This window comes from Cydia splendana, chromosome 6 (assembly GCF_910591565.1).
Source record: "Cydia splendana chromosome 6, ilCydSple1.2, whole genome shotgun sequence".
Classification (NCBI taxonomy): Eukaryota; Metazoa; Arthropoda; class Insecta; order Lepidoptera; family Tortricidae; genus Cydia; species Cydia splendana.
In genome coordinates, this window is record NC_085965.1 from 22,146,254 (window position 1) to 22,160,449 (window position 14,196).

At 38.6% G+C, this 14,196-nt stretch overlaps 1 protein-coding gene across 2 annotated transcripts in view; it reads left to right on the forward strand.

The window, feature by feature from the left end:
• The window catches only part of LOC134791708 (WD repeat domain phosphoinositide-interacting protein 2), a 36,681-nt gene that overhangs the window by 12,120 nt on the left and 10,365 nt on the right, over positions 1-14,196 (forward strand). For both annotated transcript variants that reach the window (XM_063762817.1, XM_063762818.1), the window contains exons 3-5: positions 8,458-8,548; positions 9,945-10,443; positions 11,796-12,015. In XM_063762817.1, the coding sequence (XP_063618887.1) occupies positions 8,458-8,548; positions 9,945-10,443; positions 11,796-12,015 (810 nt within the window). The remainder of the gene's footprint in view (positions 1-8,457; positions 8,549-9,944; positions 10,444-11,795; positions 12,016-14,196) is intronic.

Genomic DNA, 14,196 nt, shown 5'->3' on the forward strand with positions numbered 1-14,196 from the left:
TACGAGTGACAACATCGATTGGTTCGCGAACTGTTTATTTTTATGAAAACGCGTATTTTTAGTTTCTCTTAAAATACTTTGGAGGACATTTCGCTGGTCGATTTTTAGTGCACTGAGTGATAAGCCGCATTTAGTACAGAGCTATATATGCTAACTACAGAGTACAATTTTATTGAGTGAATTGCAAAAAAAAAATTACGTAATTAAGCGCAGTTAAGAAGCTGTGCTTTGTCTTAACTTAATTGATTCATTTGTGTTACGAAAATTAACTATGTAAATTGTATTGTATTTATCGTACTTAATTCGTACATATATAATCAGTCTATAGCATACGCTAACACAATTTCATGCATCTAACTTAATTAGAAATGGCTTAACTGTCGTAACACAATGGAATCAATTAACTTTAGACTAATTACAGATGCTTAACTATGTAATTTTTTTTTGCAATTCACTCAATTAATAGTTAATAGTGTTAATACAGTCGATCAAACAAATACCGCAATGTACTTAGCGAAAAGTAAGTGCGCCATGCTTTTTACGGCGCTTACGACGTAGCACAGTCGCAATTTTATCGCTTGTCACCATGCCTGTCACGTTCTTACAAGTATGTAAGTGCGAAAGTGACGGGCATAGTGACAGGCGATAAAAATGGAACCATCACGCTGGGCCCATGCGACAATTTGTGACGTTTCACGGCAAAAGGTACCTTATGGCGGCTAGCGCTTACGTCGCATAGCGCCGCAATAATACTGGAGCGGCGTTAATAATAGCGTAAGCGCCAACCGCCATAAGGTACCTTTACCCGTGGGACGTCACATTTTATTGTTTCGTATGGCTTCTCTATAGTAATAAATATTTAATATTAATAATCATCATAATCTTATTATTTTACTAGCTTTATAAATGAACTTGACATTTAATACTGCATAAACTTCGATAAAGTATAAAATATTAAAATTATGAATATAGATTGTAATGCTCTTGGTATAAGATGCATGCATATACTAAATATCTAGTATCTGTACTAAATATACTTAATACCTAGACTTATAGTGTAGTAAATAAAGGTAGTGGACCCCGCAGTAATTCCTCAGCCAGAAAAAACTTTACAGTATGATAAAGTATCAATAAATAAAAAGTATTGTATAAATATCCAAAGAATAATAATAATAGAATTAAAGTAAATACCTAAAGTCTCAAATCGTTAATATCTTTTTACAGAAAAATGCTCCGTTCAAACTTTCTTCACCGGACATATTCATGTAACGTATTGCAATAATATATGAAATATCCAAAAAAAATATCCCAGCAGAAATACCAATATTAATAAAATATAATTTTTTGGTGTGTCTTGGACCGGAAAATTGCTCAGTCTAATTTTTTCACTGGAATGCCAGCTTATTGCCGTTTTATACCTACAAAATGAAAATCCAAAAAAATTACTTTTCACTGGAATGCCAGCTTATTGCCGTTTTATACCTACAAAATGAAAATCCAAAAAAATTACCATGTAACTATACTATTTTCAGAAATTGCCTTTTTACTCGCTGTGGAAAATTTCTCTATCCATTTTATTTATTGAATTAAGTTCACAGTTTTCTTTCCATTCATCTATAAAAACATCCAAAAAAATAACGAGCGCATTAAAAACGAAACATAACGGGAACAGTGTGTAGGGAGCGGAGTACAAGCGGGGTGCGTGAGCGGTACCGGCCGCCGCCCGCGCGCGCGCCGCGCCTCGCCCTATACTACCCGGCGGTGGCGGCTTGCTGCTTTTCTATACTAAAAAACGTAATTCAAGACCAAAAAACTTATTACAATGTTGCCACTGCTGCAATATTTTTTTTGTAAAATATACTTGGTCAAGCAAATCTTGTCAGTAGAAAAAGGCGGCAAATTTAAAAAATGTAGCGAAGGATTATCGTCCCATAGTTATTTTTTATCGTTTCAACCTTATTTATTTATTTATTAAAAACTTACACATAAGTTAACAGTATAGCACCAAAGCACTTATGCGGTATATACATTTAAGATTCAAAATTGGAAGAACAAACATTGCAACATTAACATCTAGGTCCTTTCAGTTTATAGTGCAAGTTTCATCAAAATTGGTTCAGTAGTTTTAAAGATCTTGACGGTTAAGTTTTAAGATATCGCAATTTATTAACGGTAAGCATACGATAAGTAATCTTTATTACGTGGCAAAAATTCTAGTACGGCTACGACCAGTTTTGACATTGTCAATGTCAAAACTGGTCGTAGTGGTTTAGTAGTGTATTTGATGTCGGTTGTTATTAACGTCTTTAGCGTGATATTATTCTAATCAAAGTTATATGAAACTACGTTAATATAATTATATTATTCGGTACAAAGAAAACGCAAAAAATCACTAAATGTAGTGTAAAGAATCACACACTAGTGACAACGACAACTCCCTTCTTATGGCTCCTCTACAGCTCTACACGATGGGCCAGCGCCGGCCACTCCAAGGGACGCATTTAAGCGTTAGAGGGAAGTGATATTGCTATCTCATTCTACCGCATGGCTGCGTCCCTTGGAGTGGCAGGCTGCGGGTCACGCGGTCGGGTCGTACTAGAAGCACAAGGACGCTAATCTGCACTAAACTGCTAAAGGAAGACGGTACATTATTGCGTAACCGCGGGATGGATTTATCTTCGCTTCCAAAATTTCGGTGTCCTGGATGATATTTCTTTTGGATATTTTGGATTTAAGTGTATACGTGACTACTCAGTATATATTTAAAAAGAAATCAGGCTGAGAAATTTTCCACTCTCAGTTTTTAATAGTTCTGAAATACATAAATTTGGGTATGCATTTTTTTTGGATTTTCTTACCCTCTACGCTAAATTATATTCTAAGATCATATAAGAAGAAAAAAATGACAGAGCAATTTTCCGATGAAAATGAGCACCAAAAAAAGGAACTATCATAAAAAAATATTCTCATGTTTGACAAAAGTTTTTGATTTTTTTCTAGTATCACATGCTGATACAAATAACTTATTTGGTAAAATAATTTTGGACGGAGGAATTACTCGGTTCAATATATAAACAGATTTGTATTTTTACGTATAAAAACCTAACTTAGGAGTGTTTTTTTTTTGGATATTTCATATGTTAGTTTCGGCTCATACTATACAATAACCAAGCAAAATTTCATCGACTGAGGAATTAATGCATGGGTCTCCATACAACATCTTGCTTCGTTTACTCCACTATTATTGAATGCCCTTACAGGGTGTCATGTACCTACTATCCTCAAATTGTAACACCTAATGTAATTATGAACATGACTGCAATACAATAAAGAATAAAAAAAAACGAATAAAAAAAAGAATAATAATAAGTCAATACTCAATTAATCTAAATTGGTTATATCTTGTGCAGTGTACAAGTTAAAATGTAACAAATACAAATACTCTTTATTGCACACCTCAATAAAAGAAGACAATACAAAAGAAAACAGAAATACAAGCAGAGGTAAACAACAGGCGGTCTTATCGCTAAAAAGCGATCTCTTCCAGACAACCTTTGGGTAGCGGAAATTAATAAATGTACATATGTCAGTAGGTGTTGCAAATGCAATGAAAGATCACTAAATACATCGAAAACAGACAAATTACCATGCAAATAAAAATAAACAAAATAAAAATACATAAACAATACATATACATACTTTAATGTTATAGTATTTGACAAATAAACAATGTTACTCTTGTTTATAATAATTAGCTACATACCAACAGCATTAGCGAACAGCACGTGTCACTAATATAGATAAAAACAATTCTATAGATAAGCGTTTTCCGGTTCGTTAACACCATAAATAATAAAAATATACATATTTATAATCAAAGAGCGTCAGCGGTCAGCGCTATGGAAAATAGCGTCGCTGCGCAGTTGCGTCGAGCAGCACCCATAGAGTTGGCTAGACGCTAACGTGACTCTGACGCTCGCTCGGGACCTCGGGAGACGCTAGGTCATTTTCGAGAGAAGAGATCCAATCAACTTTTTTCTAAAATACTTAGGTAAATTTAATGTTTTTTTTCTACTCATAATCACGTTACATTTTGGCACTTTTTTTTCTCTTAGATCTAAAGAGATCGTTATTCCGAGTAAAAAAAATATTAAAATTACCTAGTAGAAAAAAAGTTGATTGGATCCCTTCTCGCGAAAATGCCCGCTAGTGTGGGGTGGCCCTTACATTAGGTAAAATCATTGAGACATGATAATGCATAACATCACCGCGACACAAATACCTGGGCAAATATATTACAGACGTATTTACAGAGATGAGGGTCTACAAGGTCCTTTAGATTACAATTTGCTGTATGCTTCATTTTAATAAATATATATTTTATATATTTAAAATAAATATTTAAGTGCGTCTCCCATATAACAAACGTGATTTTTTTGCGTAATGGTACGGAACCCTTCGTGCGCGAGTCCGACTCGCACTTGGCCGGTTTTTTATTATTGAACGAAAAATGGATGAGGATAGTATTCCACCTGTCCAATTTCATGGCCACTAGTGTATTTCTCACATTTTTCTTAATGATAGTGTGAGACGCAATGCACATTGGAGCAAGATTCGAACTTTCGAAAGGTCACAAGTTCGAATCTGCCCGGTGAAATTTTCCAATTTCCTTTCAATGAAAAACAACAAAATATAAATCAACATTTTCAACAATACGGAAATTCGCAAATCCGTATTTATTATTCCGATACCATAATAAAAACATGCATGTTTATGACAATTATGACCTTGACTGCGATATCAGTTTATTTGTTTCCCTTGAAATGCGTAACGATCGCGAAAATATTGCGTATATGTGTACCACACCTACCATTTTAATAACAAAACCTACGGGAGACAGACATATTGAATATGTGACGTTCCACGGGTAAAGTTGCCTTACGGTGGTCGGCGCTTACGTCGCGTAGCATTAGTATCTAGTGGAGCATCGTCAAAAATAGCGTAAGCGCCAACCGCAAAAAAGGTACCTTTACCCGTGGAACGTCACATATTAAAACGGGTCACTCACGTATAAGTCGTCTGCGCCGGTCCGCCAACGCAAGCTCCCGGTGATGCTACTCGCTACGAAGTGAAACAAGTCGAGCAATTTTCGACTTAAAATACATGAGTGACCCGTTTTAACACTTTCGGTGCCGGGCGTCCCGTTTCCAGTACAAAACGAACACATATGACACATCACACATATGTGTTCTTGGCAGTGAATGTGTTAATATATTTAATACATCTACCATTGTCAACACCGTGAACTGACGTAGACCTTATTACAATTACTTAAAGTCTACCAATGGTCTGTTGAGAATGTTGTAATACTTGAGACTTAGTACACAACGTGATGACATCATACAGGACCATTTGCAAAAAACACCTTCTACTCGCCTCGCCTCATTGATGTTTTTTCTACATTCGCCATCAGATACATATATCGGAGCGGCCAAGGTGATCGCAAATTTTTTAGACACACCTTGGTGTGTCCAGATATTTTTGAACTTTACGATCGCTCATCGGGGGCCATAGTACAGACCTCCATACTTATATCGACATGTGATGGCGACTGTACTATTATCAATAAGAGATCTAATCTACCTAAATTGACCTTTCAAATAAAATTAGTAACTTCAAGAAAGCATGCTTAGTTTTTGCGTTAGGTCTTTCGATTCTAATAGAAGAAACTTTAAGTGCCGAACTCGTATATTTCTTTACATTTCTGTATCAATCGTTCTGTTAACCTTACCTATTTATAAGTACATAAACCTAAATGAAAAAACGTAACGATTGGCATCGATTTTTTCCTGTTAGGGTTTTGATCCTTTTTTTCGGTGTCAATTATTTGTGTAAGAACATAAGACAAATATTTGCTTGTTAATGCTTGTATGGGGGGAATCGATTCAGACTAAAATGGACCTTAGTGCTAAGGTAAAAAGGTTAGAACAACATTGTCTTGTCGTAACGCAGTGGAAATGTTTGGATTCATCAGCTGTTCGTCTGTTGTCGCGATACCTCTGAGTCACTGCTATTGGTCGCGCGTTCTGCGACTTCTGCGTAGGCGCCGCGTCACGCTCAACTACGCATATAAGTATAAACATAATAGCTTAGCACAGAAGAAATTGAAACGGTTTTTTTTCGGATTTTTATACATATTTTTGAAGAGGATGAAAGAGGAAGTTATGTTGTGTTTTTTTTTTCATATTCTCAGCTAATATACCGAACTGGCTTTTGCACTTTTTACTTCTACAACAAGTTATCAAATAGGCATTATTACTCTTGGAGAACTTGGCATTGTCCTGAAAAGTCCCTTGTACAAATGTACAGGCGTAAGAAATATTACTATATCTTACATCATCCAAGCAACTTCTACAAATATAAAAAGAGTACATATTACATGTATATGACTTCATCTTTGCTACATAACGTCACTCTGACGTCACAGCCCCACCGCCAATGCGGATATGCAGATGACAAACGCACATCTGCACTCGCCTCTCGACTTCCCCAATTGATTTTAAACTCTGTTTCAATAGCTTATCGTCTCTTTTAGCATAACAGATACTACCGTTTACATTGCTAAATACCTCTCTTCTTTTACCATTCGACTTTTAACTTAATCTTAAGGTAATAAAGTCGTATTTCGTTTGGAATGGAAAGTGTGACGTTCTTATATTATGTGCACGCGCAATAATCGCTGATAACGCTCGTCAGCCGCGCCCGCGTTACATTTGCCTTGTTTGCAAACATACCCCCTCCCCCCTTCCATTCCCTCCTCGTTCGCCACACGACACGTGTATTAATAATCACTATTGTTATGCATTTATGCAAGAAATCAACCACGGTTTTTGTGATGTCAATTCAATATGCGGTCGTAAATAAAACTATAACGTCAATTACAAAATGCATAACATTCTTTTGTATTTGTATTTTTAATCAGATTTCCGATACATATACGTATTGGCGAGATCGGAGCCACACGACTTCGCTGGCTTGGTCACCTGGAGAGGATGGGGGAGGATCGTGCTGTGAGTAGAGCGTATGTGGGGCACCCGGGCGGAAATCGTCCGCCCTCGGAATACCCAACTGGCGTGAAGTGGCGCAGAATAGGGCAGAGTGGCGCTCTCTTGTGTCAGAGGCCAAGATCCTTTTTGGGTTACTGAGCCAGTGATGTATGTATGTATGTGCGATGCGGTTTCTAAATTTCTTTCGGCGGACGTTCCGGCTGTTGAACTCCCTGTCGAGGTTTTCTTGAGGGACTACAGTATGGGGATCTTTAAATATGGTCTTCGAAAGGTCTATTACGACACATTGTGACACTTCTGGAGTTGCCTATAGGCTACTGCAAGTACTGCATAGTGATGCATAGCTACTGTAACTTGGGCAAGTGGGCAGTGTGCTTGTTTGCCATCGGTAATATAAAAAAATAAAGTAAGAGAAAGTTCAACGTATTCATTATTTAAGTTAATGAATTTCCCGTAGAACAAAGAAAAAATATCACAAGAGCATTGACCGAAAATGAGTCACGTTTGTGTAATATTTATAAATATTGTCCTGTTCTTTCTTTCTTTCCTTTGAAATTGATTGCATACATATATGTATAATGTTTTAGAGGTAAATAACCTTTAGAAGACGATATGCTTGTTACTCGTATATGATATCCCTGTGTCAGTGCTCTTTAGATTTTTCCTTTCTAACACAGCTCAGAACTTTAACGTTACTTCAAGACGCCGAATTAATGCATTGTTTTAAACATACTACTATGTTTAACAAAAGCATTTTTTTATTTGTATACGTTTACTCCGAATTTGGATCAAAGTGCCTCATAATAATCACTTTAATAATGGGGTTGGCCGGTGGAAGTGTTTAGCAGATGGCGCCATCATAGCTTGCCCTGTCAATCCCTAGAATTGTGTCAAAATATTGTTTTTTTAATACCCTGGATGCCAGCCCTTTAAGCCAAATCTCATAGAAAAAGGGGCAAGCTATGATGGCGCCATCTATGCAAACCTTTGACAGTTGCCAACCCCATTGCTATATTCAAACTTAGAACTATTGTTATTCCACAAAAATAATTTTCGAATGTACGAACGAGTATCGATATGAAATGATCACTAAGAGTAATTTAGTTTGGGCCTTCACCTTTTATCATTGCGTGATTTAAATAAAACAAATATTTTTAACGCCATTTTACTCTTACTAAAGGCTTGTGCACAAATTACGCGAGGTGTTTTGACTCATGTGGTAGGTATTTTTTCTTAGTTTCGTTCACTGTAGAAAAATACACGTGAGGTCTCCTTATACCCCCCCTCCCCCAACGTGATCTGTCGTAGTTTTTTCGTGACCCCGACCCCCCCCCCCCCTATCCTAATTCAGGATATGACTGTAGTAACATAATGGTTTGTTTGTTTGCAGGAAGCTGATAGTGTGCCACTACAAGAAGGGCACGGAAATATGCAACTATAGCTACAGCAACACCATTCTTGCCGTCAAGCTCAACCGCTCGGTATGTCTCCTTCATCATCATCACAATTTAAGAGCATGGCTCTTGTCGGTGGAGTATGCGCCAGTTTTCGCGGTCCTCGGCCAGGTTCTTTAGGTCCCTGTAAGACACGACATTTGCTTTTGCTTTTAGTCGTTGTGTATAGCTTGCTCGTGGTTTTCCTCTTCCTCTCCTAGCTTCGATCTTGCCTTCTAATATGTTTAAATTCTAATAAGTTTTAAAGAAAGTGTCGTGTCTTATCAAGTGACCTATCAATCCTATCATATGTCTCCTTCACCATTCTTTATTTCGTCTTGCGGGCGCAGCATGGCTCCATTTTTATCGCCTGTCGCTATGCCCGTCACTTTCGCACTTACATACTTGTTAGAACGTGGCAGGCATGGTGACAAGCGATAAAAATACGACGGTGCTACCGTCGTTGGTCTCGCTACTGACACAGCTAATACCAAAGGTCCACCGAATCCACCGATGTAGGTACAGTCAGGCGTGGCTCACTCCGCGATTTCGTCGCTTTGCTACAGGTAGCTAAAAGTACATTCGTTCCACACCAATTTTGGTGGCTAGCCATAGGCCGCGCGTGGCGCTGTCGCCACCTAGCGGCCATACCTGTCCTGATCGTAACAGACGCGTTGTGTTAGAGAGTGAGTCTTCTGTACTATTATTTATTCCTAGTACTATTATTTATTCTGTGGTACAGTTAACAGTGTGGGCGATGATACTATGCTATGTTCATTAAACAGACAGTTATTGGTATCGCGGGAGTGTTGTAGACGGCCTTAAATTCACTAACGAGCATCAATTTACATGTCCGATGCGACGGTATAAAATACGTAAATTATATAAAATGACTAGACGGCGTAATGTTACGTCAAGGATGATACAACCACAGCGAAGCAAATATAACTTGACTGACATTATAATTATACAGTGATAGTTTATACTAGTTCGTGTTATAATTATCATTTACAGAGAGTGAGATGTATTATCAGTATCAAAGATTTATGTATTTGTTTTACCATGATTTATGTCTCAATAATGAAAATATAAATAAATAGCAAACTTATCAGCTTGCAAATGTAAGTTTTTATCGTATTTCTTGATATTAGTTTTGATGCTTGACCCGCGTAATTAAACGTGTATATGTCACTGTTCCGCTTGAACTTTTAAAAACCTTTTATTTGTAAGACATATTCAGTACAAAAATGCTTGTGCCGCACACTGGTGGAATCCCGCCTTTAGGCTCCATTAAAAAAAAATAGGTATCGATTATAAAGTTATGACTGTGGTAGACTCTTAACAAGCAAATTTTGGTTGCGTAGTCCGTTAGTTCATTGACGAAATGAAATACTTAACACTTCTACCGTCTTTTGTCTAACCATATGAACCCAACGTTCCACAGCGGCTGGTGGTATGCCTCGAAGAGTCGCTTCACATCCACAACATCCGGGACATGAAGATCCTCCACACGATCCGGGATACCCCGCCCAACCCGCGCGGGCTGTGCGCGCTGGCCCCGGCCGCCGACCGCTGCTACCTCGCCTACCCGGGCTCAAGCGCCGTCGGCGAAGTACAGATCTTCGACGCGGTGCACCTAAACGCTAAATGCGTGCTTAGCGCGCATGATTCCGGACTAGCTGCCTTAGCCTGGTCTTCATGTGGGCGACGATTAGCAACCGCGTCCGAACGCGGAACAGTTATAAGAGTATTCGCTGTACCCGAGCGAGTACGCCTGTTTGAATTCAGGCGTGGAGTGAAGAGATGCGTGTCGATCTCGTGCCTGGCGTTCAGCGCGTGCGGGACGTTCCTGGCGGCGTCGTCGAACACGGAGACGGTGCACGTGTTCCGTCTGGCGGAGCCGCCGACGCCGCCCACGCCGCAGCCTGGCGCGGAGCCCCCAGGTAACTAGCGTGCCGAGTGAAGCGAGGAGCTTGTGTGAGCCACAGAACCTTCAAGTACTAAAGTACTATTTTGATTTTTCTATTAAATAAGATAATATTTGTTATTTTTACTTGCTTTCCTAGCAGTTTTAAGGATACATAATTACTAAATGTATATATCGATTACCTACTACGATTCAGCGAACTATGGCTTCGTTCTATGTTACTTCCTCAGTCAATATTTTTTGGCATGCTGCCAAATTTTACCTGAGACTGTAATTAAAGTTAGCCTATCACCGGAAAGAAGTGGTTTAGCTTGGCACCTGTTAAAAAAAGATAATACTGATTCTAAATCTAGTCTCGATCGATAGTCTCAAATGGTTGCGGCTTGTTTTTTCGTTGCGATAACAAGTATTGGATAATAAAGACGTTTGACCTGCTAAAAATATTCAGAGATTCGTATTTAGAGAGTCTCAAAACGAAATATTCTTAGCTTTCAAAAGTCGATTTCCTGTCATAATAAGCTCGATTTAAGACGAAACGGGAGCTGAGTTTTAAATATTTTAGGTAAATATACCCGTCTCGCTAACGGAAGCGGCACCTAAAAGTAGTGCGATAAGGACAAGGGTTTCGTACTCCTCTGTTTCCTCCTCCAAAACTTAACCAATCGTAACCAAATTTGGAAATCTAAATGATTATGAAATTATCTGTGTCGGACCGTTTTGCTTTTTTGGCTAATTGATATCAGTTTTGAATGCCTCTCATTGCGGCATAGTCAATTAGGCCATTTTGGCTATTTTTGAAGGGCTCTAGCGCCTTAAAAAACATAAATATCAAAAAAAGCAAAACGGTCCGACACAGATATTAACCTGTGTTGAAAAAATCATTGCTCTAGCTTCAAAAACCACGGAGAAAAACGAGGAGTACGTTTGTATGGAGAAATGACCACTTTCGTTGGCTCTTAATGAGTATGAACTTGTTGTGTGATATTAAATATATTAAAACTGGCCAACTCACGTTTTTAAGTCGAAAGTTGTTCGACATGTTCCGCTCCATAAAGAGGAGCTTCAATAGGAGCAAGTTTTAGCGGACTGAAGCAGACTTCAACACTCCTGTCCTCCTGTGCGTCTCGTAATGCACACAACTTTAATGACCCGTTGAAATATAGAAATATAACCCGGTATAGCCGGTCAAACTTTGTCAGTAGAAAGAGGCGCGAAATTCAAATTGTCTGGGGGACGATAACCCTTCGCGCTTACATTTTTTAAATTTGCTGCTTTTTTTCTACTGACGGAAACGGCTCGACAGACTATATTAATAAATCCGGGTCTCACGGAAGTATAGTTACTAATATTGCGGGGTGATGTTTCCAGCGGGCGGGGCGGGGGCGGGGGCGGGCTCGGGCTCGGGCGCCGGGGCGGGCGGCGCCGGCGAGGCGGAGGGCGGCGGCTGGCTGGGCTGGCTGTCGTCGGCCGTGGCGGCGGGCGCCGGGCTGCTGCCCGCGCAGGTGGCCGACGTGCTGGCGCAGGGCCGCGCCTTCGCCGCCGCGCGCCTGCCCATCCAGCCCAGCCGCGCCATGGTCGCCATCACCAAGTGAGTGCAATGCTGCTGCTGCTGCTGCTGCTGCTGCTGCTGCTGCTGCTGCTGCAGGGTCTATCTACTTTTCACATCACCAATTCGAAAATAGTAGATTGTACAACAAGGGCATAAAGTGACCCATTCTTACCCGAGGCAATTTTTTGGTCTGAGCGAAGCGAAGACCAAAATAGTAGACGAAGGTATAAATGGACATTTATGCCCTTGTTGTACACTCTGCTTTTCACTTCGATTGCGAGGAAAATAATTATATTTTCCACGGCAATTTACACCACGAATTGTCGTAAAGCGAAAGAACATAATACGTAACCAATTCCCGCCAACTAACTTTTTAATTCTTTTTTTTTAATTTTCAACATGTGATCAGAGTTTCAGACGGTTGGTTTTCTGCCAAGTCAAACATTTCGGAGCATTTTTGAACGATAATCGACTCCTATTTTATGTGATTTACTAAATTTAATGACAGAAAATACGGATTTCTAATAAATTGTAGCAAAAATAAAATAATATAACAAGTTTTGTCATCTACACAATTTTATTGCTCAGTAAAATTGTGCAATATGTTTTAACTGTTTGGCTGTTGAGACTGATTACCTTAGTCTTAGAAGAAAATTTTACTTTTATGCTCTAGAGCATAAAATGCGATTTTATGTCGTCTACGCACGATATAAAGGTGCACTTTTTGAGCATGAGAAGTGAAAAGGGCTTTTTCTTCCCTGCTAGGAGGGATCAAAGTGGCACTTGTCTTCCCTGCTAGAAAACATCAAAGTAACACTTTTCTGTTCTAGCACACTATTTTTACATTTTATGCACATAATTTTTTTAGCTTAAATAATGTGTTTAAGCATCAGATTGTGTCAACACTAAGATTTTTTTATTTTCCTCATAGTTGATGTGAAAAGCAGTATGTGTCAAACGGTATCAAAATTATTTCGTCATGGGCGTTAACACTTGAATCCCTTATTACGCTACGAATTCTACTTTAGAATCCATCGCTTCATTCAGGATTCAATGTACGCCCTTGACGGAAATATATCATTTTGATCCCTTGTAACACAAACTACTATTCCTTGTCCACAGACAAGACATCCTCTAGAGTCTCTAGACGAACCTTAGAGCAATTATTTCATGAAACCGATGCTGCTAAAAATACAGGGGAGCGGGGGACGAGGTGAGCGGGTCCCGTGCCGTGATTGGTCCGTTCAAAGACACTTGGGCGTCACACAAAAACACTTTATCGAAAATGGAGTAAAACTACCGTATATTTGTGGCAGAGGGGGTAGCGCGACTATGATCAGTCTGGAGGATGTCTTGTCTGTGTCCTTGTCACTCGTCGTCAGGATTACAGTGTCTTGGGTCTATACTCTGTATCATTAGGTATTTAATTAAAAGTAAATAAAATCTACCCTCAAATGGCTCCTTAAGCCGGTTGAGGGTAGATGAAAACTTTACATGATCAAATAATGTAGGTTAAAGTCAGGTCGTTTGGTGACAGATCCAGGCGGTTTTGTATTTGGTTGGTTAACCAATAAATGTTATAACTACCCGAAAATGTACAAATTGTTTGTTTACTTTTATTTAAATACATAAAGATAGATACAGTCTATAGTGAACCTGTTTTTATTTATTTTGCTGTTTTTATGGCAGTCACAATACTTTTGTTTCATTTTATACATATATTTTTATTTTTCAAAGCATCGCATGACTTGTCTGCATTAATTTAGATAAAAACTGCATAAGCATAAATAACGAAGTTATTTTTAATTTAAACGATATTTTATCTGTTTTAATTTTCCAATATTTACTTTTCTATTGCTTCGGTTATCCGTCATTTTAAATATTACATATATTATCAAGAAAATGAACATATAGTGTGTTAAAGATAAACTATGACCTCGATAAGGATGAATTAAAACCGCATCAACATAATTCATAGTCATAACAGTAACATTATTACTCACGCGTATTAAATGTATATGCTATATACAATGTATTATTGATAGCTTTTAAATAAGGAAATAGTACATTACGACACATGTGCAAAAGTAGGAAATTCGCAACGAGCGATATTGGGAGTGTTTTAAACGGACACGAGTTGCGAAATACGTATTTGTACGTGTATCGTACTTGTACGTCGTACAGTTACATACCTATGGCCCTTTAAATCTTCGACATAGA